Source organism: Tyto alba, unplaced genomic scaffold (genome assembly GCF_018691265.1).
Source record: "Tyto alba isolate M040663 unplaced genomic scaffold, T.alba_DEE_v4.0 Super-Scaffold_46, whole genome shotgun sequence".
NCBI lineage: Eukaryota > Metazoa > Chordata > Aves > Strigiformes > Tytonidae > Tyto > Tyto alba.
This window is the reverse complement of record NW_024881322.1, coordinates 6,181,627-6,204,635: the sequence shown is the minus strand read 5'-3', so window position 1 is coordinate 6,204,635 and position 23,009 is coordinate 6,181,627. Positions and strand designations below refer to the sequence as shown.

General features: G+C 40.4%; 1 protein-coding gene across 1 annotated transcript in view; it reads right to left on the bottom strand.

Moving 5' to 3' along the window:
- The window catches only part of GLB1 (galactosidase beta 1), a 50,121-nt gene that overhangs the window by 7,049 nt on the left and 20,063 nt on the right, over window positions 1-23,009 (bottom strand). Inside the window, exons 6-15 of the mRNA XM_032991219.2 lie at window positions 22,364-22,544; window positions 21,095-21,153; window positions 20,079-20,200; window positions 19,938-19,978; window positions 19,352-19,464; window positions 16,271-16,345; window positions 10,450-10,539; window positions 8,412-8,525; window positions 7,113-7,244; window positions 1,682-1,921 (exon numbers count right to left, since the gene is read on the bottom strand). Of these exons, the coding sequence (XP_032847110.2) occupies window positions 1,682-1,921; window positions 7,113-7,244; window positions 8,412-8,525; window positions 10,450-10,539; window positions 16,271-16,345; window positions 19,352-19,464; window positions 19,938-19,978; window positions 20,079-20,200; window positions 21,095-21,153; window positions 22,364-22,544 (1,167 nt within the window). The remainder of the gene's footprint in view (window positions 1-1,681; window positions 1,922-7,112; window positions 7,245-8,411; window positions 8,526-10,449; window positions 10,540-16,270; window positions 16,346-19,351; window positions 19,465-19,937; window positions 19,979-20,078; window positions 20,201-21,094; window positions 21,154-22,363; window positions 22,545-23,009) is intronic.

Here is a 23,009-nt window from a genome sequence, read left to right as displayed (position 1 = left end):
GTTTCCATGGTTTTCCAACTACTCAGAGGTGAGTTTTAATCCCTATTAAGAGTCCCTCTTCATACCCTGGCATCAGCAATTTATACAGTTCCACTCAAGGAATTAATGTAGTGGATGTGAGTGGAATTTACACCCTTAAGGCCTTCTGCCTTAAAGGCATTTGCTCACTGGTAGTTATCTGTAAGTCTCAGTTTTCACATCCAGTATCACCTCAATCTTATTACTCCTCGGTATCTTATTTAAAACTTTGGTCCAAGCCATATAAAGCTTGAAGGATCAATTCAATTGCCCCACTTATAGTTCATCTGGGATCTCTTCACCTTGACTGCTTTAGAGGGTATACAAACTATGTAAATCAGAGATTTCTATAGATCAGAGGAAAAGATTTCCACCAATACATAAGAATTCTTGGACTCATTTGTCATTTCAAAGGTGAGTTTGTCAGCAGGCAGGTATGATCATCTCACTTCCTGAAGAAGATTTAGGATTCATGGGTTCACAGAATTTACTGCAAAAGGCTCAGATTCCGATTCCTGTGCAAAGAGCTATTTTTTGATTTTATGTAGTGATTGTGCAAGATGTGCACATATATAGGAACGGGGACTAAGTCTGACTTCCTTATCCAAGCTCAGTGCCAGCAACACTAAGTGACTGCAATGAATCACAGCCCTCTGCATATTGGGAAGTGCTTTAACCACTACAGCACTGTAGAGAGATCACCAGCAACTCCTTCTCCTACTCTATTTTAATAGCATTAAATTAATTGTTTCAGAAAGGAATAATTTTGCTACCTAACACTCTCACAGGTGCTTCCATGACGCCTGGACTTAAACACTTAGGCCTCCAAGAGGAGGGGCACTTCAGTGCGTGCATTCTGTTCTCTGCGCCTCCCACCAGCTAGCTGAACTGGTCCTTACCCATCCTGCACGCTGGCTGTTTCAAACACGGCACTGTGAGAACACCCTCCTTGCTGCTCTAGCTATGCTCCAGCCCGACGAGAAGTGCCCGTTAACAGCTCTGCCCACAGGCTTCTCACGGCAGTGCTCTCTGCTCTGTCAGTCCAGTTACGGGTAACCTCCAGAAGACAAGCGCTAACTAACATCTTCCATGCACTGGATCTGTATCTATGGGCACAACACCAGTAGTTGTGTCCAACACCCTCTCTGTGCTTTGTAACAAGACCTGTAAATCCTCACACAGCACCGCAAATATGTTCTTAGTTACTTTTAATCAATTAATATAATCAGGAAAGTGTCCTGTAGCATCTCACTTCCTCTAGAAAAAAAATTATTTTATCTCAAGGCATGTATTCCCTCCCTCCCTCCAAAAAGCTGTTTCTGCTCCACATCTCAAGACCAAAAACTCACAACTAAATGCAGCATTTCTAAATAGCCTGACATTTCACCTTTCTCCCTGTTGAAAAACTAGGGGCGTTGGGTTTTTTATGATGCTCCACTTTCTAGACCAATACCATGTATCTTTTGAATATGTTTCCCTTCTCTTAATAGATTATCTCCAGATTTACTTAAAGTAAGGAATCCCTTTCCTAGTCATTTAAATAGATTTGAGACACCCCATCACTACAACCAACTTCCACCTATCCAAGAGAGGTGGACTTCGGTAGTCCATAGAAGTTTCAGTAGCTTTCTGAGCTTCAAGTTTTTACAGCAAAAAGTTGTACCTTTGTCCAGCCAGGAAACTTGATATAGGTGTCTTGAGGCAAGTCTGGAATCCCTCCAGGAATCAAAAGTCTACCAGTGTAAAAAGTAGGTGCTTCATAACTCAGTGGATTGCCAAAAGATCTCTTTGGTTGATCAAGGTGGCCATTAATGTCATGGTTCACTGCTCCATCTATGTCTAGAGGATAGATTTCCCATTCGCCAAGTGTATCTTGATCAAGAGTTAAATTTGAAACTAGACCCTGGGAGGAAGAAAAAAACCAAACCCAAAATATAACATAATTAGTTTCATGTTACTGAAGTTATTTGGCTGCAACTATAAATCAGTTAGGAATAAAAACTGAATCAAAATACTTGCAACAGCTGCCAATATGTGTATGAAAAAAACCAAGCATCTGGTCTTCACCAAATTATAAGCTTTGCTTAAGAAAAGGGTTTCATTTATTCTCTGTGAACGATCTGTTCCTCTTCAAAGTTTTGAGCTTTCACTGACACCCAATTTTTTTTTTTTTTTTTTTCAAACTTCTTTGCCGTAACTGAAAAATTCTGTTTTGCTTTAACATGAACATGATTACAAAACCTGGGGCGTAACAAAAAGTGCAAAAAAAGCATGAAATATCGTAAGTCTGAGATACCATCAAGAGATTTGGGGTAACACTGAGTCACTAACCCAAGACATTAACCTGCACAATAGCAGAGAAAGCAGTATTTACTTCCCACAAATCTTCTACAGCTAACATACAGTATCACAAAATCAAGGCACATGCTCTGTGACCCCAATTCAGTGCAATACTTTAAGCTTACAGTCAGCTTCAAGCCCACAAAGTCCTGTTTCATTTCTACGGAACCATGTGTGCAGCACACCAGGGTACTCACACACTGAATGCAAAACCAAGGTAAGGTTGTGATTTAAGATGAGTGGAAGGAACATTAAGTTACCCCTGCGCACGTCCTAACTGTGTTATAATAACAGTTCCTAAAGTGGTGTTTCAGCACAATGCAGGGGGTTGGTTCTAAATCAGTGCTGCTACAGCCATATAGTCACTTGAACAGACCCTGAATAAAAGCTGGTTTTCAGTGCAACTTAAATTCTGTTGCAAACACCACATGTCGAACGGGAACAAGCAAAACCACATTTTCAATGGCCTTGGAGGGCTGATAGACACTACTTTGTGTGCCTGTTCTTATGTCTAATAAGCATCACACTAACTTCACAAGCCTCATCATCAGAGCAAGCACTAATCAGTTTCCTCTTCCTTTACCTCAGTGTCCACTTTACAGAACAGGAACATATTTTTCTTATATCAAAATCTTATATCTGCACAGAGTTAAGTGGCAAAATTTTTCCACACAGCCTAGACTTTACTCTGTCTAGCAATCAACTGAAGTAATGCAACATAACTTTAGCCCAGACTTTCTAACCTGCATCCCTAAGCAACCTGCATCCCTAAGCAACCTGCATCCCTAAGCAACCTGCATCCCTAAGCAACCTGCATCCCTAAGCAACCTGCATCCCTAAGCAACCTGCATCCCTAAGCAACCTGCATCCCTAAGCAACCTGCATCCCTAAGCAACCTGCATCCCTAAGCAACCTGCATCCCTAAGCAACCTGCATCCCTAAGCAACCTGCATCCCTAAGCCCATCTTTGGGCACTACAAACACTGTGATTTTTCAAATGAGATGAAGGGTTTACTAAGCATTCTTACTTTGGTCTGCATAAGAATGCATATTCAACAGTCCAGATATAGATATAATATTTCCAAAGACAGAGGTGGCAGTGAGCATGTGAAAAAATACAGAAAAAACAGAAACTACACTCTTCCTTCCTTTGTGTCTTTCAATAACAAGACTTAGATCAGCAGGATGTTTTAAAACCAAAATCCTTTTAAGATTCCTTCCCAAAAGCTAGATACCTAGTTCCATTTCAAGCTCAAAAAAAGTGATTAAAAAACCATCAGTAAAACAAAATCCAGAAAAGCTATTCTATTTGCTTAGAAATGCAAGGCTTTATGAGGTAGGAACCTCTTCCCCTAAAGTTATTTTTGAAAGCATGAAATATCTAAAACCCAAGGTATAATTATTCCAAGTATTCAAAATCAACACGAAGAACAGCATGAGGGAGGGATTTTATAGGAAGAAGCAATGCACATATTCCAAAGCTACCCAAGAAAGGCTACATCATCTACACAGAGGGATTCTGCTTTTAGGAGATTATTGTCACAATGCCCATGTCTACTCAACTTGCTTTCACTCTTAAATCTTTAAAAGGTTGAAACTCTGGTATAAGTGTGAATTTCAGCTCAACCACAACAATACTGAATACCTCCCTAATCCAGCCTCTGTTCTGTTACCTTAATTTAGCACTGAGCACACAGGTTTCCTTATCACCTGGCCTGTTATCAAATAAATAAATACACACAACATTTCTGCTGCCTCAACATGAAGGCAAAACACAGGAACTAGCTGCCCTCTCCTGCTACTCAGATAAAGGCAAGGTACCTTGAAAAGACAGTATGAACAGAGGTGGCACCATTGCTACCCGCTGAATTTATATGCCACAAGCACAGAAAATCCTCAGTTGCTGATGCTTTAAATCTGAGGCCTTCATACATCCTAAAAGTTTCCACATGTATTTAGCTTGTTCTTATTAGGATTTAAAAAACTGAATGCTTCCCAAAATGTAAGGGAGGGGAAACTGCTTTTCAATATGGTGAAAGCCTGTAGGCTACCAGCTTAGCAAATGCTGAAAGTACATTGTCTTGCCTTGACTAGAGTCTCAGCATACTTGGAGATACACCTAGAAATCCTCACCACAATACACTGAAGAATAAGATAACTGGTCAATTAGACTCCTTTAAACCAAGTCTCAGCTTCAATTCTTCTATGCTGCTTAATCATAACCCATATATCCTTCTTCAACAAAGCAAACAGGCCCATCCTGTGCACAGCAGCAAAACACAAGTGTGAGGATGGGAGTTTCTGCCTACTGGCAATCTTACAAATCTCTTCCCAGTCTATGTTTTATGACTGAACTTGATTCTCAAACAGGCCCAAACTTGACCACAGTTTGTGCCCTCATCAACTAGGCTAGTCAAAATGCATTCACTTGGGTTTACTTTTTTCTCTACTTCTAGACATAAAAAAAAAAAAAAAAAAAAATCTGACTTCATCATAGCATACATGCCTCTTCTTGGTAACTAAATGGTATTGTTCAGGCATGTCTTTCCTGTGATGTTTATCTTTCTCCTGCTCTTGCATCCAAACTAACCAAGAAACACTCTGGACAAATTGTAATTCTGCTCTGAGACACCCATCACAGACAGAATTTAGATTGAAATGACACAGGACCTTCTAATTTACCTGGCATCACCCTAGAACCAAAAGGCACCATACAGCTATTAATCTAGACAGTCATTAAACATTTGACAAGCTTTCTGAAAGAACATCACCAAACCAATTTAGGCCAAGTCAGATCTAACAGTTAGGGGGCTGCAAATCTCTTAATTGCAAAGTTTTGTAACTACTTCACTATTACTTGTAGCCTACTAATATAAAAAACTGGGAAAATAGTGTACTGAACACAAACACAACACAAGATTGGCCTCTACAATATTGCTCTCTTTAGCAACTATCACACAGCACTGGGGATCCCATTAAGTCCAAAACCAGAAAAGTTTCCTTTCTGCCCCTACCCTTCCTAGTATTACATGAGTGGCACCTCCACTGTGTTGAGTTTACATGGTAAGGATTCAGTAGCAGGGATGGCTTCTGTGAGAAGATGCCAAGAGCTGCCCCCACGTTGGAAGTAGCCATTTCCAGTAGACTCCAAGACAGACCTGCCAAAGCTGAGCCCATCAGTGATATTGGTAGTGCCTCTGTGATAACATATTCAGAAAGGGAAAAAAAAAAAAAAACAACAAAAAAAACACCAAAAAACAACAATGACAAACAAACAACTGTGTAGCAGCTGTGAGAGAGGAGAAAAATGGGAGAGAAACAGCCCTGCAGACACCAAAGTCAGCAAAGGAGGGGCAGGACGTGCTCCAGGCATCAGAGCCAAGATTCTCCTGCAGCCTGTGGTGACACAGGTTGTCCCCCCTCAGCCCATGGAGGTCCATGGTAGAGCAGATCTCCCACCCTGCAGTTTGTGGAAGACCCCACACCAGATCAGGTGGATGTGTCCTGAACAAAGCTGGAGCTTGTGGAGAGCTCGCGTTGGAGCAGGCTCCTGGCAGGAGCTGTGGCCTGTGGTGAGGGGCCCACATTGGAGCACGTTTTCTGGCGGGAGCTGTGACCCCGTAGTGGACCCACACTGGAGCAGTTCATGAAGAACTTCAGCCCATAGAAAGGACTCATATTGGAGAAGTTCAAGAAGGACTGTCTTCTGTGGGTGGGACCCCATGCTGGAGCAGGGGAAGAGTGTAAGGAGGAAGGAATGGCTGAGACGAAGTGTTATCAGCTGACCACATCCCCCATTCTCCATCCCCCTGCACTTCTGGCAGGGAGGAGGTAGAAGAATCAGGAGTCAAACTGAGCCTGGGAAGAAGGGAGGGGGGGGAGAAAGGTGCTTTTAAGATTTGTTCTTATTTTGCATTATCATACTCTGTTTAATTGGCAATAAATTGATTTCCCCGAGTAGAGCCCATTTTGCCTGTGACGGTAATTGCTGAGTGATCTCCCTGTCCTTATCTCAACCCACAAACCCTTCGTCATATTTTCTCCCCCTGTCCTGTTGGTGGAGCAGGAGTGATACAGTGGCTTGGTGGGCATCTGGTGGCCAGGCAAAGTCAACCCAGCACAGCCACTCCTGCAGGGAAGTGACAGTCCCAAAGTGTAGCGTGAACTCAGAATCATTCAGAAGCTTTCTGATAATTATCTCTAACACCTGTTCAGTCCAAGTCTGAACCAGCAATTTTTCACGGTAAAGTGCTCATGACACAGCCTTTGCTAGCCGCACTAAAAATACTGCAAGAGTATGCTGATGACAAATTAAATGGGACATGGAGAGACATACGGAAGTGTATATACACACACACACAAATACAACCCCAGGATTCACAAACCTTGAAGTACTACCAAGACCTAGACTGATTTCCAACCCATTTTTGGAGTTTATCCAAACAGCTTTGCACATTTAAAAATGTTAGCTACCAGCTCAACTCAACCTGAAAGTCTTGTGGGTGACACTGACTGACAACAAAAGTGAACTAAGAACAACAGAAAAAAAAATAAAATATGTCTGTCAGTTTTTAATTCCACATCGATTTTGGTGACTGGAAAAACTCATATGAAAACTAGTGAGTAGTTATATTTTGAGGTAAAGTTGCAGTTGTGTAGGCCTGATCTTTTTGCTCTAATCTACTACTTACTTTTTAACCTGTGAAAAAGAAGAAAAGTCACCACAATCCATTAACTCAATTGATTTTACTTACCTTAAAGTCATTATTGTATCTACCAAAGTTGACTCGGCCCATATTCTCTACCAAGATGTCCAGATTTGCTCCAGCCTTCCCAGTTATATTTATCGTAAGTGATTTGTCCCTTTCAAGGACACCTTGAGGAACCTATATGAATTACACAAAGAAGAAAATAATGACCATTGAAAAAAAAATCAACAAAACCCTGTTATTTGTCTCTTCAACTTGCATGAAGAAAAGAAAGAGGACAAATGAAACAAAAGTTAAACAAATTTTTTCCTTTCCTCCTCTTGCATGCAAGTACACACACAAAAAGCTGCTATGTCAATAGCCACATTTCAATACATCAACTGGATGTGCTACTAGGCAGCATTTGTCTAACTGACACCACCTCTTTTCTTAGCTGATTTCAACTCACTCAAGTAGCTGTTAGAATTCTATTGGGTTTTGATGCACTTGATTCACAAAAAGCAAGTTCTCAAATTTAGTCTAGTGACTGAAAAGATTTTGGCAATATCAGTGATTAAAAGGAACTTCATCTTCTAATGAAGCTCACATCGATATTTAGTTTTATTTATTCCTTTTCCCACAACATATGGATTGAAGACTTTGACCTAGACACAAAAGTGATGAGAGTCAAAGGTGAAGGATTAATTAAAAACAGGCTATCAAAGTCCATGAATTGATACTAATTTTCATTAAGCAGAAGCAAAACCCTGCTTAAGGGAAGAAAGGTACAGTTCACATCCTGTGCAACAAACTTATTTTTTCTTAACTTGTGGTCAGAAGCCAGTTTCATAAGGTAAGACATAGGCTTGTGCTTCTACTTCCCCCCACCCTCAAAGGAAAAAATAGAGAGAAGAATCTAAAAAAAAAAAAAAAAAAAAAAAAAATCTATGAAAACACTGTAGAAAGCCACCAAGCATATATCATTAACATATTTAATGAACCTGCAAGTAAACCCTTCTTCTAGTTTTTTGTTTGTTTGTTTGTTTTTTGGTTGTTTTGGGGTTTTTTTTGTTTTTTTTTTTTTTTTTTTCAGTTGTCATGAATCTATATCAACATTCAAATATCTCAAAAATGGAAACAATTACATTTTCCTTAGAAATAACAGATAGTCGTATTTTTTGAAATACAAATGTGAACATTTAATACAAATCAACTGTATACTTCCTTATTTCCTTCATCTAATTAAATAAGATTATTTAATAAAGTTAGCTGGAGAAAGGAGGGAGAAAAAAAAAGGCAGACTGTATCCATGACTTTTGTGAAAGCCACTCATGGCAGAAATGAATACCAGCAAACACTGTTTACCCCATCGACAGAGACATAGGCACGATCATGGACTCCATTTAAAGGTGAAGACAGTTGTGTTGGCTCCGTACAGTTTTTTGGAAGCGTAGTTCTGTACAGTACAAACCCAAAATACTAAGAAAAGAAAAAAAAGGAAAAAAACCCAAACAGATTAGTGAACTAAGTCATTACGAATCTTCAACTCAGGACATGAATTACAAATATCCCACAGTCCTGCCTATACGCTCGGATTGAAATGTTAACTTTCATTCACTTCAGATAGCATCTAACAGATACCAGCTTCAGATCAGAGTTCACTTTGACCTTTAAGTAATGGATGTAAATTCCACTGAGCTTCCATTTTTAAATGTTTCATCGGAACATTTACATAACTTTAAAAGATAAGGGTCTTGGCTATGAAGGTATTTCCTCAATAAAAACAAAGCAGCTAATGGCCAACAGTATTATTTCTTCATTAATACCAGTGAGAAGATAGCTGGAAAATCCTTTCATAACAGAGTTTATATCAAACTTGAAAGTGAACTTGTCATCCAGTGCCCATAAATTGACATATTCATCAAGTTGATAACATCTATTTTAAAAACTACCTGATTTGTATCAGTAAAAAATATTCTAAAACGTTCCCAAGTTCCCCATCAGGAAAGAAAGAAAAAAGTCACACTCATTAGATTTGTTCTCAAAGTGAAACACAAATTAAAAACAAGTCAAAAAATGCATCATCTATTTCACTCAGTAGCCACAAAACCATTTATATTCTAGACTTGGATTAGAACATAACCTTGGCAGGAAGAAGTGAGAGTAAACCATTTCCATTCTGCTATAATTATTACATTTGCATTACATTTGCAACCAGGTGACCAGAAAAGGGAGAATGGGGAGCAGTGCTGAGGGAAAGAAAGAAATTAAAAAATAATTAAAAATATGCTAGGAAGATCTGCTGGCTGCCCTCTTCTCTCAGGAGTTTTCCCAAGCAGAGTACTAAGGGTGGGAAGACCAGAGGAAAAGAAAGAAAAGCCCACTAGAAATACATCCAGCCACAACATACTATCTGCAGATTCTCTCACACCTCTGTGTTAGTGGCTTGGAAAGGAAAAATCTGAGCTTTGAACCCCTACTTGACTAGTGCCATATCCCAAGCATCTGCTGAGCTGCTCTCCCCTCTTCTCCCTCCCCCAGCTATGCCAGCATCACTTTCCCTCTGAGCAGTTTATTTTAGCTGCAGGCAATTAGCACCCCTGCTCCTGTCTCTGCTAAATTCGGTGCAGAAGCCACCAAGGAGCCATGTAACCTTAATGGAAAAACAGAGTCCCTCAGCAGCAAGGGAAAGATATGGAAAGTCACCAAAACTGACAGGGAAACTGATGCAGAGACTGACAGAGAGGGAACATGGGGGAGAGTGGGAGTCAGCAGGAGGCGCAGGAAAATGCAGAGGACAGTATTTTTCTTATCTCAGCCAGTGGGGTGAATGACCTCAACTGTGTTAAAACAGCTCCAAGAGGTTTCTCTCACTGTATTCTCTTGCCTCACCACACATGTTGTAAAAGAAAAGGACTACAAATAAATAGGAGGCCCACAGAAGTGTCAAATAGCTTGCATTCCCCAATCTCCAGGTGTCCTGACCTGTATGAGAAAGCACTCTCAGCCACTGTGCTCACACTGATAGCAGGTGAGGAGAGGTAAAAAGAAAAAAACAGAATAAGGAAAATAAGTAGTGAAGAAAAAGATGGTTAAAAAAAAAAAAAAAAAAAGTCTCTTAAGTACCTGAAAATCAGTACTTCAGAGAGGAGAGAGATAAAGTTGAAAGCCTGGACAGCAGATACACCTATATTCATGGAAAGAGGAAAACCTTGGGTGCAAAACAGGAGCACTGTAGAATATGGGAAGGTCTCCAGTGCACAAGTCCTGGATGCCTTTACAATACTATTACTTCTGTGCTGAGATAAGGTGTAAAACACTGGACATAAGAATAATACCACAGAGGGCTGTTCAAATAAACTTTACAAAATTACTGCAAGGTGCCTACTGAAGGAATCCTCACCTGCTTTAGTTGAACAAAGGTTAATGGGTAAGTGCTTTTCACCGGTCCAGCAGGTGACAGGCTGTCAAGAACCTCCACCACAGTGCCCACCTGCAGCACAGACAAAGCAGACACATGAAGGTCAGTACATTTCAATCCAAATGTAACAGCTTGCATACCCCAGCCACCTAGCTGCATCTGTCCAGAAAGCAATGAAATCCTAAGCCTTTACATCTTCCTTACAGACATATTAATAGCAATACAGTACAAAGAACTGATGAACCCTGAAAGAAACATACTACAGGTGGAGCAATATTTTAAAAATCCAGATGTTTTGAATCTCCTATGCATTCATAAAAATAAAAGTGACCCTTTATTACTTAACGAGAAATAACCCAGGAGTTTCTCACAGAAGTTCTATAAACGAACACAACCATTCTGGACAATTAATAAAAACCCCAACTATATTACCTATATTTTGCTCAATTATACTTACAATCAAGCTAGGGAAAGTGCCACTGATTTCCAGTGAGTTACTCCTGAATCAAGTAGGGGCACAATTTGGTTCCATCAAGAGTTATCCAAGACTAACTTACCCTATTTTAGTCTTAAATAATTTTAGAAACGCTTAGGCTGTAATTCAGTGTCACCTGTAAGTAGCTGGACTGATTTTAATGAGACTGGGAGGAAGGTTTAGGCTAGTCACATGCATAAGTACCTTGCTGAATAAGGACTTACATGTGTACGATTAAACTGACTTTTGTTGCCGACTGCAATTTCCTTTTGCAATTATAGTTTTCTACTCATCTACAATTCTAAGTCCACTATCAATCTTATGTTAGTCAAGATGCACACAATATGCCTCATGTCTTAAGCTCAGAAAAATCAACTGCATTCATATTTTTCATGCAATATATCAGTCTGTTTCACAGAAATACTGTTCAGCTGTAGTTACATATCAGACATTCAAAATATTTCTCAAACACAGATTTAGTTTCAAATGCTTCAGAAAAAAACAGTAAAAAAAATAGGCATTTGAAATCATGTACAACTGTATACTATAAGAGAATTCTCAGCAATACAAACTTCTGAGACTACTTCAATAACAGAAGTATTGAATTTTTGCAGAGCATATATGAAATGCTGAAATACTAATTTATATATTAAAATGTACATCACTTTGTGAAATGCTGTATGTGACAGAAGTCAGCATGAAACATCTATGTACACACAATTATTTCCTCAGTGTAGTACTGGCTTTGGCTGAGATAGAGTTAAATTTCTTCATAGTAGCTTGTATGGGGCTGCGTTTCGGATTCGTGCTGAGAACAGTGTTGATGACACAAGAATATTTTAGATACTGCTGAGCAGTGCTTATACAGAGGCAAAGTCTTTTGTGCTTCTCAGACTGCCCCACCAGCAGGGAGGCTGGGGGTGCACAAGAAGTCAGGAGGGGACACAGCTGACCCAAGGGATATCCCATATCATACGATATCACACTCTGCAATAGAAGCTGGGAGAAAATGAAGGAAGGGGGAGATGCTCAGACTTAACGGCACTTGTCCTGCCAAGTAACCACTGAATGTGATGGAACCCAGCTTTCCTGGGGATGGCTGCGTACTGCCTGCTGATGAGCAGTAGTGAATGAACTCCTTATTTTGCTTTACTTGTGTGCACAGTTTTTGCCTTACCTATTAAACTGTCTTTATCTCAACCCACAAGTTTTCACACTTCTACCTTTTTGATTCTCTCCCCCATCCCACTGGGGGAGACTGGGCAAGTGGCTCTACGGTGCTTAGCTGGCTACTGGGGTTAAACCACAACAAGCATGGGGACATAAATGCAAATGGACTTTTGGAATGAGCTTATCTCAACTCTAGCTAGGAAGAAGAAAGCAAAAGGAGGGCCATAAGTATACAAAAGGTAATGCCATCTCTACTTGGAGGTTGGGTCACCCTCACTAGTCCGTAGCTAAGCATGTTCACCCTGGGAAGAAGGCTGTCAGTTAAACAATGGCTTGCAAAATTCTGATGAAAGTAGATTGCTCTTACGTTTTCAGTTTAAGAATTGTACCTAAAATAACAATCAGCTTTTGTAGAGTAAAATTCCCCAAATGCTCCAGACTGCCTATGTGCTCCATTGCTTATCTTGTGTTCCTCCAAGGGAGCCAGTGATGTTAAAGCAACGTGCAGGACTTGGCGGGCCGCTGGAAAACCTGAACTGCCAGGTCTCGTACAGCAGCTGTGAAGCAAGAGATGAGCATCTTTGCACAGACACTGACAGAGCTCATTTATAGAGCTAAACAACAACCCCATGAGCATTAATAGTCTTGGCCCTAGGTGGAAAATGAATTTAGAAATTAATGTAAGCAGTATTAAGACACACATGGTTACCTGAATGAGCTACTAACTGGCAATGAGTGTTGCTTTGTGCTTGGCTGAACTGAGCATTAGCAGCTTGTACATGTGCCTGTGTGACTTCTTTTTAAGTTCCTGCTACCAAGGGGGATTCTGTTCTGAATACAGGCCAACTCCATATCATTTGCTTATGGACCGGGCTGGTAGAAGCTTCTTTCTTTGAAACTTCAATGGATTATTTTTGTTCAGCTTTTTGCTCTTAAGTGGTGTATACAAAAACCCACCCAAAACAAGATCTGCTCCTGCTGCAAGTTCCTGTTGACTGCTACTTAGAAGACAACAGAAACTTAACAGTAAATTTAAAAATTACAAACACCGTCAAGAATTTTTAAAAACTCAACCTGTAAAACAACAGAAAAATACTAATAAAGAATAGCAATACTTTTATATCCTCCAGAGCAAAGTCTTCAAAACCAAAGTGTAAGAGCAAGCATAAAAAAAAAAAAACCAAAACAAAACAACAAAATACCTCCAAGAGGAATGATATCAACTACTGGCAACATCCTGTGTGCTTAACCCCTTTCTACACTTAACTCCTACCAGCGTTACATGCTACTGCTTCAACTCTCCACATCCCAAGAATTGAATACGTCTCTAGAGCTATGAGCCTGCGGGTTGTAGTGCTGGGGCAGGCATTTCCTTGTGACCAAGCACTCCTCAGGGCCCTCCAAGTGGGGACCAGACACTACCACCTGCTCACAAGTCTGCACAGCCACGGAGACACATTGCAGGCACTAAGAATCATTAATTTCCCTCTGGAAAGGATGCTCCCCACATTCTGGGTCTTAAACCTCTAAAACCTGTCATCCTGCTCACATTTCTTGAGCCCACCTATTGCTGTTCTGCCTTTGCCTGCCCTCATTCCTCATCTTCAACACTTCTCTTCTGCATATATGCAACAAGATTTTTTCCTTATTATCTCTGCTTTCCTGTCTCCTGCTCTTCTGTAGCAATGTCAGCGACACCAGCATCTTTTTAAAAATTACCTTTTTCTCCATTCAGGAGAATTCTTTAAGGTTATTCAACAGCTCACAATGAACAAATGCCCGATCAGGGAACAGCAGGGGAGTTTTTCTTTTTTTATTTTTCAATTCTTTCCCCTCCCCAACTAGTCTGGGTTCCCCAATTATTTTCATCTGGGGCAACCTATCTGCAAACCACTAAAAACCAGTGAATGTGACAGGCAGCACTGCTAAGGGTAAGGATCACTTTACTCAAGTTTAGGTCCTGAATAGCTGATCGGGTAATTAACGACTGAATTGTCACAGAATATCTTGTGGAAAAAAAAAAAAAAGAGAGAACAGCCTGCTCTGGTTACATGTACCTCTAAAGCACACCATATGACTCCTGAAAATACTCTGGAGTCTCCTTTACCTCTTCCTTTCTGCAAGAGTGTCAAGGGAGTCAGTTCACTGCAGTAGCTTCAATGCTCTGCGCAGCAGACTGACTGCTGGACCTCAGCTGCACAGTGATGCTTCATAGAGTGCCTGGTTTAGAACTGTCACTGCAAACGATACAGCTGGGAAGTTCATTATTACCAAAGCTAAGTCCTATAATTTAGAATATTCCCGTTCTGATAGTCACTCAAACACATTCAGGCTTTTCCATACAACAAGGCCCACTGGACCTGGTCCCAGCCAGGGCTAGAACACATCATGGAGTTGGGAGGATGGCTTTGACTGGGGCAGTACAAACCCTCTGGGATTTCAGACTCATCCTGTGTTACAGGGTAACCGAGCAGGAGAGTCAACTGCTGCTGAAGTTAAGCAGGGGGTTCACAGAGCAAAAACCAGCCTTCTTCCCAGAAAACAATTCTAGAGGCTCTCAGTGCAGATGGCAGTGTACACACAGGCAATGACAGGAACCTCACACCTGGCAGTTTAGACATGCCATTTGGATTGCTGAAACTGCTGGGTGGAGAGTGAAATACCTCCTCTCAAAAAAGCAGCAAGTGCAGAAGGTGAGAAGGTGTAGGAACAAGGCTCCCAGTGTGATGGCCACGTCAAAGCTGCGGTGTTTGGAGCAAGTTTAGTCATCTGTCTCCTTTGTAAGACAGGTGTCTGTGCCAGGCACCCTGCAGCATTCATTTCTTAAAGGCATGAAAGAGAAAGTTCATCATTCTAGTGAAATTGGACAGCCCTATCTGAGAACCATGAACCATTAGAAGATGGGAGAGTCGAAGTCGGATGGCTAGGCTCCCAAATACTGGCAACCTATGACAGCATCAGAAGTGGTGGGTGTACTGATACCAGTATATAATTAGTCACTGCCAAATATAAGTCAGTTCAGTGAAACTTCACATAGCAACCCTAAAAGGTCTGAAGATACTCAAACGTTGCTGAAAATGATATAGATCTGTTTCAACTTCACTGGTGAACCACTTTCATACAAAAAGTATTTCTGCCCACCACTTGAGTGGGATGACTTGAAAACACCTGCAAAGCCTTATCATGACCAAACTTTGCAATGCTTCAGCTGCAGTGCATAACAGATCAGATACACCACTCATTGGCAAGGTGGCTGCCAAATTAAAATTACAAAGTATAAAATCAAAGCATTATGAATTACAGTACCCGGTACACCAACTGCAGCAATCCTCCACCTCAAAACAACTTGTCTGTGCCCAGCAGAGTGAATATAGCCAAGTTCATACCTGTCGTGTCTTCCATTCCCTCTTAAACCATCCTCTACACTCACTGAGAACCTAGTTTTCAACCATATTTCACAGAAAATTGTCCCTGGTCCTAAAATGTTGGTGCTATGGACAAACCCTGGCTCCTCATGTGCTGGCATGCTGTTAAAGCACTGCTGTCAGACAGGCTATAGCAGGGCTGGGCTCAGCGTGCTATGTTCTGCATGCCTTTCCCCTCAGCAAGAAACTAATTTAATTTCTCTCATCAGCTACAGATTTTCATGAATCTTGTAAGAAACTATATCAGTAAGACCTTCAAATGTATTGAAAATGTTCCCTATTCAAAATGTAACCACCTAGAAGTATTTAAAAGATATGTATATCCTACCTGCTGCTTCTGCTTCAGAGGCATCACCAGCTACACAAACACCCTTTGCTCGTAGCTCTCATGCTAGCATTCCCCCAGCTACATTACTCATACATGAATTCTTAGACAGCTAGGATTGTGTTAACAGTATATTAATTTCAGTTTAGTAGAACTTCAAGCACATACTGCATATTGTAAAAATGGTATTTTTATACCCAGATAACATACATTTTCTCATTTTCTACGATGGGCGTGATTCCTAACTCTCAATCTCTGCTCCCTCCTTCCTGAAAGTTTGCTTTCAAGGTTTTCCTCTATTTTGTATGATATCTAGAGACTGCCATGACAACTTCATAAACATTTTTTGCAAAAAGCAAGCTACAGCATTATGGAAAGCTACACAACATATTACAGATGTTAATTTACCTTCTGCAAACGAACCTTCCCGTATGCAAATTTGGGTGTTGTTGGAGGGATAAGACCTTCTGGTAACTGCTTATACTAGAAAGGAAGAAAAAGAAATAAAAAACAACACATGAAACTTGAATACAAACACACATTAACTGAATTCTCATTTTTCACTTTACAACTTACAAAAGTAGAACTTTGCCTAAAAGTAGATAAACTCACTGTGCTAAAGGATTACAGATGCATCTAGTCTTAGACTTTTTTTTTAAAAAAAAAAAAAAAAAAAACAAACCAACGCATCTGATTTGATCACATATGATAAACACTTTTTAATATCTATACAACTTGAGGCAACAGTAAAAGCCTAGCAAACAAACGAGCTGCCAAAGAATCACAGTGTCCTTGGAGTCCTCCTGTGGCTAGAGCTTCTGTTACTGCCTTCTACAACCCCCCTGCAGCAGTCTTCCCCAGCCCACAGGAGCTTGAATTAACCTCTCCAAGCCCGTAAGGCGGTATTTCCACCTGACCCTTCCTCAGCAGCACTTCCATATGGGAATTATTGGCCTCTTGTGCCTTTCCCTTCAGTGTTATTGTAGTCCACCACCAGCTAATCCATTACTGCCCGGGCTGGTTTCTTTGAGAAGCAGGCCTTGAGACCACAGCCTCCTCCCCAGCTCCATGAACCCTTGAGCCAGTTCGCTCCGCTCTGGTCCTGGTCGATACAACTGCCCAGTTAATCATATGGGAACATGACAGGGAATCACTCTGACTGCCAGGCTGTTTTTGTTTCCTTCTTGCCCTGTAACTCCAGGAAGAGCCACCTGAGATCAGCAGAGAAAAGGGGTGAAGGGCATCCACCTCTTTGTTGGACATCTTTGAGGAGTGCCAAGTCTAGACAGCGGCTTTCTGACCCATACCTGCCTTCTCCTTTCTGAGCCTACAACTTCCTTTTCTCCTTGCCATCAGTCCCCTTCTCCCTTTCCTACCATCACTTCTCTCCTATAATGTCCACTCTTTCCATCTGTTTTTTCGTTTACTGAACATTGATCTGCCTGCACTTTAGAGAAAAAACTTCTGCAGATGAAATACTCATGTGATCAAGAAATCTAAGCCTACTTTTTAATACACACGCACAAATGACAGCCCTTGTGAATATCTTAATCTGCATATTCAGTGACTTCTGAGTGTCTTTGGTGGGTCCTAGGTTGTTTGGGGTTTTAATATATTTGGCGAGGGGCCGAAAGGGCATTTTTCTTAAGATATTTTACTTCGATTTCAGCTTGAAAGCTTTAGCACAAGGCATGATTTGCTGGGCTTACACATCCAGCATAAAACTCATGCTCAAATGCTTGCCTCTGCACCAAGACAAGGGTTTTTTTTTTTGTTTAGTTGTTCTATTTTTTCTTTTTTAGTCAGACCACCGAAGTATAATTCCCAATAGCCTCCTGTTAAATGTCAACTATGAACTGATGAAAGCCTGATTTATATTTCCAGTAACAAGTTCCTTTCTTCCTCTCTTTATTTGAAAATAATAAAGATATTTAGGGTTAAAGAAAAACTACATTAACCTAGGAGAAAAAGTCAAAATTAGGAAATTTCAACCCATATAGTTGAAAATAGAGAATGCCGTCAGCAACTGAAAGAAGCTATAGACTGAAACCCTTCTTACTACATTTATTAACTGAAGGAAACAGTAAAGGCGGATTATGTTAGCATTCTAGCACAGTTAACTTGTTGAATACAGTCATTAGTTACAGAAAACTTAGTTTTCTTTCATCAGCTCCATCTCAAGCTGCAACTGAGTAGACAGAGTGTTATGGGTTTAGAACCCACAGCAGAGGCAGGAAAACTTTACTGAGATCCTATGGATATGGAAGGTAAGAGATAAACAAACCACACCAAAAAAAGCTATACCATGACCCAACACACCTTAAGTTATACTGAACACTTCAGATCTTATCAAGGCTCTCTCACTGCACTAAAACACTACTTACATTTCAGATAGGGATCTTGCCTTGAAGAAAACAACTCAAAAACAGGAAGTTTGGGAATTTTTCTGGTGAGAAAAGCTGTATCAAGACAGGAGGCTCCCTTTGAAAGGCTATCAAAATCATCAAATCAATGGAAAGCTTAGGGATAATGGAGAAATTTAAGAAAATAATCCACAGCAGGCCTTCCACAGATATAGAGATAAAGGTGTGTTCAACCCCAAAGTGTAGTACACTTTTGGGAGATTTACCATTCATAAAAAAAAATGTCTTCTAGTGAATAGGAATATTCCTGGAATGCAACCGGACAGCAAGGATAAGCCTGAGCCTTGGGATCCCCACAGAATCTGCTTTTAAGCCTCACCTGAGTGGCCTCCAATGCAAGTCTATTCGGAATCCAGATACAGGTTCCATGTTTCACTTTGATCTCCAGTTTGTAGAGATACTGTGCAATTTTACAGCAGGGCAAAACTGGTCCCACCTACTAGCTATGGTTTGTGGCATCACAAAAACAAGACATGTTCATTTGGATAAACACGCTCCTTCTCACAGAGGCCCAAAACCACATCATGAAGCTTGGGACACAGACAGCCAAAGCACCAACCTGCAGTGCATATCAGGCTGACAGAGTGATGAGCCTGAGCTGACTGAATGGCTGATCAACGCTGCAAGGGAAAAGCTCCGTTTGCTCCTCTGCCACCTCTACTCCCAGCCAAAACTCTTCTTGCCTCCCTCTGCTCCCCTTGTGCCAGCACTGGCTCTCATCTGAGTGAGCCAGTTCAGCTTACTGAGCATCAGCTGAAAGAATATAGATGCAGCAAAAAAGTACAGCTGAATCATTTCAGTGCCAGACCTGCACCTGTATTCTCTCCTCTGAAAGGAAGAAGGGAGCCATTGGGACAGAAAAGATAGCCAGAGAGGTGCAAGATCTTTCCCCTTTTGTAACAACAAGCAGTTAGGTTGGCCTAATTACTTTGTTCTATTTCACTTCCCTCACCTGCAAAAAATAGTAAATTCAGAAGTAACTTGTACCAACAGAAGACCTAGATAGTTTGCAGGACACCAGGGATGTTTCAAAGAACCATTCTAAACATGTCATGGAGACACTCACCATACCAATGACTTCCCTCAAGGCAAAGTATTTTTCTGTCAGATCCCCCGCTTCACTCAGTGGAGCATCATAGTCGTAACTAGTGGGCTGTGGCATATAGGGCATATTAGCACCTGAGGGGCAGGGGGAGAGGAGGGGCAGAAAAAAAAGAACAATAGAAACAGTGGAAGAGTAGTTTTTTTTCCAAAGGTATCAACTTTCAGAATTCTTTCCAATCACAGCCACACTCCACTACATTTTTAGATTCAATGTAAGCCTTGGTATTTGGCATGGAGAACCTATTCCTTATGGAGGACAACATCCTTCTGAACTCATACTGCTGTTCTTGTATTCAGAAATATTCTGAAGAGAAACATTTGTCCATATTTCAACTGTTTCACAGGACTGACTGAAGCAGAAGTAGCCTCTGCAAAGATAAATACCATGTGGGTTTAGTACAGCATGCTGGCAATAGACAGAGAACAGCCAGTGCAGTCATCTTTTCTCATGTGAAAGCAGGCATAGCTTATTCTTTCACACAATACGTTACTACCTAATTCATAAACAGCTCTCCTCCATCATTGGTATCATTTAAATAACTTCTTACCGTTCCAATAGGCAAAGTTAGTCCCTCCTATAAACATGTACCTAAAAAGGAAAAAAGCCATCCACTTAAATCAGGTTTTGCTGAATTGGGGAAAAAAAAAAAAAGTCCCCCCAAATTAACCTTTACTGAACACACACTTACAGGTTAACGTTAGCACCACGTGCCAGGATTTCATTAAGTGTTTTAGCTATAGTTTGTGCGGGGACAACAGAATGACGGTGCCCCCAGTGATCCAACCATCCAGTATAAAACTCAGAATTAACCTGAAAGGAGGAAGGGCAAAAGAGGAATGGAAAAAATTAAAGAGGGAACAAGAACAGAATGCAATGTGATTTAAGTTTACTAACTCTAAGAAGGAAGGAAAAGAGGCACCTTGACTCATTTGAGCCATTTTTAAACTACTACAAATACAGTAAAGTATACACTAAGTCAATCCTTTTCAGCAGATTACTGGGGACAAAGAAATTAAAGGATTGTTTCAATAATTCTATAGGGACACTTTGAAAATAATTGCTTAAGCACCAAAGAGCATGGACTTCCTTGGAACCTGTCAACATGAAGGTGTTTCAGATGTCTGGCATTCAAATAAATGATGGAACCAATACACTGTCTGCAGAATAGCATATGTAGACTAGATGTAATGAAAAATAAATCTTTCAAATACTCAAATTGCATTCTAAACAATTTCATAGCACAGAGATAATCTTATGGCTCCAACAGAGCCTTCTCCTTTTGTCAAAATGGCCTCCCGTGACCTCACATCCCATTATAGCTTGTGTAAAACCTCTACGGTAGCTGAAAACAGGAAGCAACTTCTAAACCTGCCTTTTAATTTTGCTTTTAACTTCCACCCACACATGTACCTCACTAACTCATCTAATCATACTTACTGTTTCCGCTCCTTTTGTCTTAGCAAGGAAAAATACTGAAACAAAATCAATATCTTTTCAGACCAAAACAGTATTTGCAGAACACCAGTTAATGTGGATTTGCCAAATGCACACAGAAGTTCCTTTATTCAGTTTTTCTGACTGACTTGGCAGTTACGTCTTTGTAAACATGCCCCTAAAACTGTCCAACACACTGTTCCCAAATCCTCTCTTACTAACCACTGTAAGATTAGGAATGATACAAGAAGTTTAAGTGAAAAGACATACCAAAGGGCCTGTAGGTTCACTGCCCCTCTGAGCTAAGAATGCTGCTGTGACATTGCCACCTATAATCAGATAGAAATAAAATTGAGTTGCTACATACGTGACTTTTTCAGTCCTTCATTTTATTGAAATAGGTGTCTTATCTCCTTTCTAACACCTAGCAAAAATCCAGACAAGAAAACTTCAGAAAACACATGAATCTGTAACTTTGATTCCAGTGTTTAAGTTGCAGAACTTATTTAAAATATATACATACATGTATGCATGCATGCATGCATCTATGTCTTTGCTTTTGAGACAGACCTTCTGAAAATCCAGCTTTTCTCAGGAATGACATACTGGCACTGAAAAGTCTAAGCTGTGTCAGAATTACTACTTGGTCATTGGAAAATACAGGTCTGGGGTTGCAGTACCAAGACTATGGGGAAGAACAGAAGCCAGGCAATCTCTAAAGAGGAATTTCAATTCTGATCATTCCTGGCTCAAGCCATAGGGACTGGAAATTACTTCCATGAGTAGCTCACCATCTCATAAATGATACACATGAAGAAGAGTTCATAATTTCAATCTACTTGTAAGAAAACAGATTCCTGCTAAGCACACTTCTTTGATTGTAGAGAGAATAATGTATAGAAGAGGACACACACAAAAAACATGGCAAGATCTATCTTGGAGTTTGTTTCTTGTGTCTTAAGCTTCTTTTGCCAAGTCCATGCGGTGTATGAACATTTACATCATTAACTCCCTTATTTATCAAAAGGGCACTTTCTGAACACACTGTGGTTGCTCAGCCATTCTTCAAGCCTACATCACAGCAAATTGTCGCAGTGTGCACATTTCTAATTATGATCTTCAGCAGTATTTTTTTTTTTTCCCCAGTAACCACTGGCTTAAAGAGAAATTAACTGAGGGCTGGATTCTGAGACAGACAAAGGACATTAAAACCAAAACAACAACAACGAAAAAAATAAAATAAAAAAAAAAAAAAAAATCAATGGAATCAATGCCAACTGTTGCTGCTAATTTTCAGGAGATATGCATTAAGAGTAGTGTAAATTGCTTATTCATGATTTCATGATGCGAGGAAGTGATTATGACCCTCTGAGTACTTGTGGGTAATTCTTGTACGTTTAAGAGTACATCAAATATACATAAAATGTCTATTAACCCACCTAAACAAAGCAGTCAGGTTTGTCAAGCAGTCAAGTCAGTTTGTCCTGCCACAAACACATACAAAACAGAATTTTTTGGTAACAAACAGCAGTCTCCAACCTGGGGCAAAGTCCACTGTTGCGTAAAGACCCTGAAGAGCTCCACATTTCAAGTGAAACTGGCTTGCACCATCTGTTGTGAACAGCACGACCTCATCCCCAAGATGCTGGCGAAAGAGCTTCAGAAGGGAACGCAGATAGTCGTAGTCACAAGCGAAGTAGCTTCCATACTCATTCTCTACCTGCACAGTAAAAGCAAGTCAGTAAAGCAGTAGCCAATTTCAGTGCGCATCTGATTGATACCGAAAACGGAAAGCCCAAATTCAATCCTCCTCTTCCTTTGATGGCAATGCTAAAAATGCCATTTTAACTCCAGACCTGAGTAGTAAGAGAAGACCACCCATCTAGGCACTCATTCCTCTCACCTATATCTTACAATGGAGTGGAGGCAAGTCATTTTCCAAAAAAAAAAAATAAAAATAAATAAATAAAATCACCCTCCACATAAAAATCTCTACCCTAGCTACTTAGCAAGTGATCTAAACAGTCTCTATTAAAAATGAAGAGCTATGACCAACCTCCCAGGCAGAAAAATAAAACCATAGAACGAGTTGTGACATGATCAAAACTGCAGCAAAACTGGACTTCCAGGAGACAGCTACAGGAGGCTCACATGAACAACAAAGCCCTGCAATGGACTCAAAGGA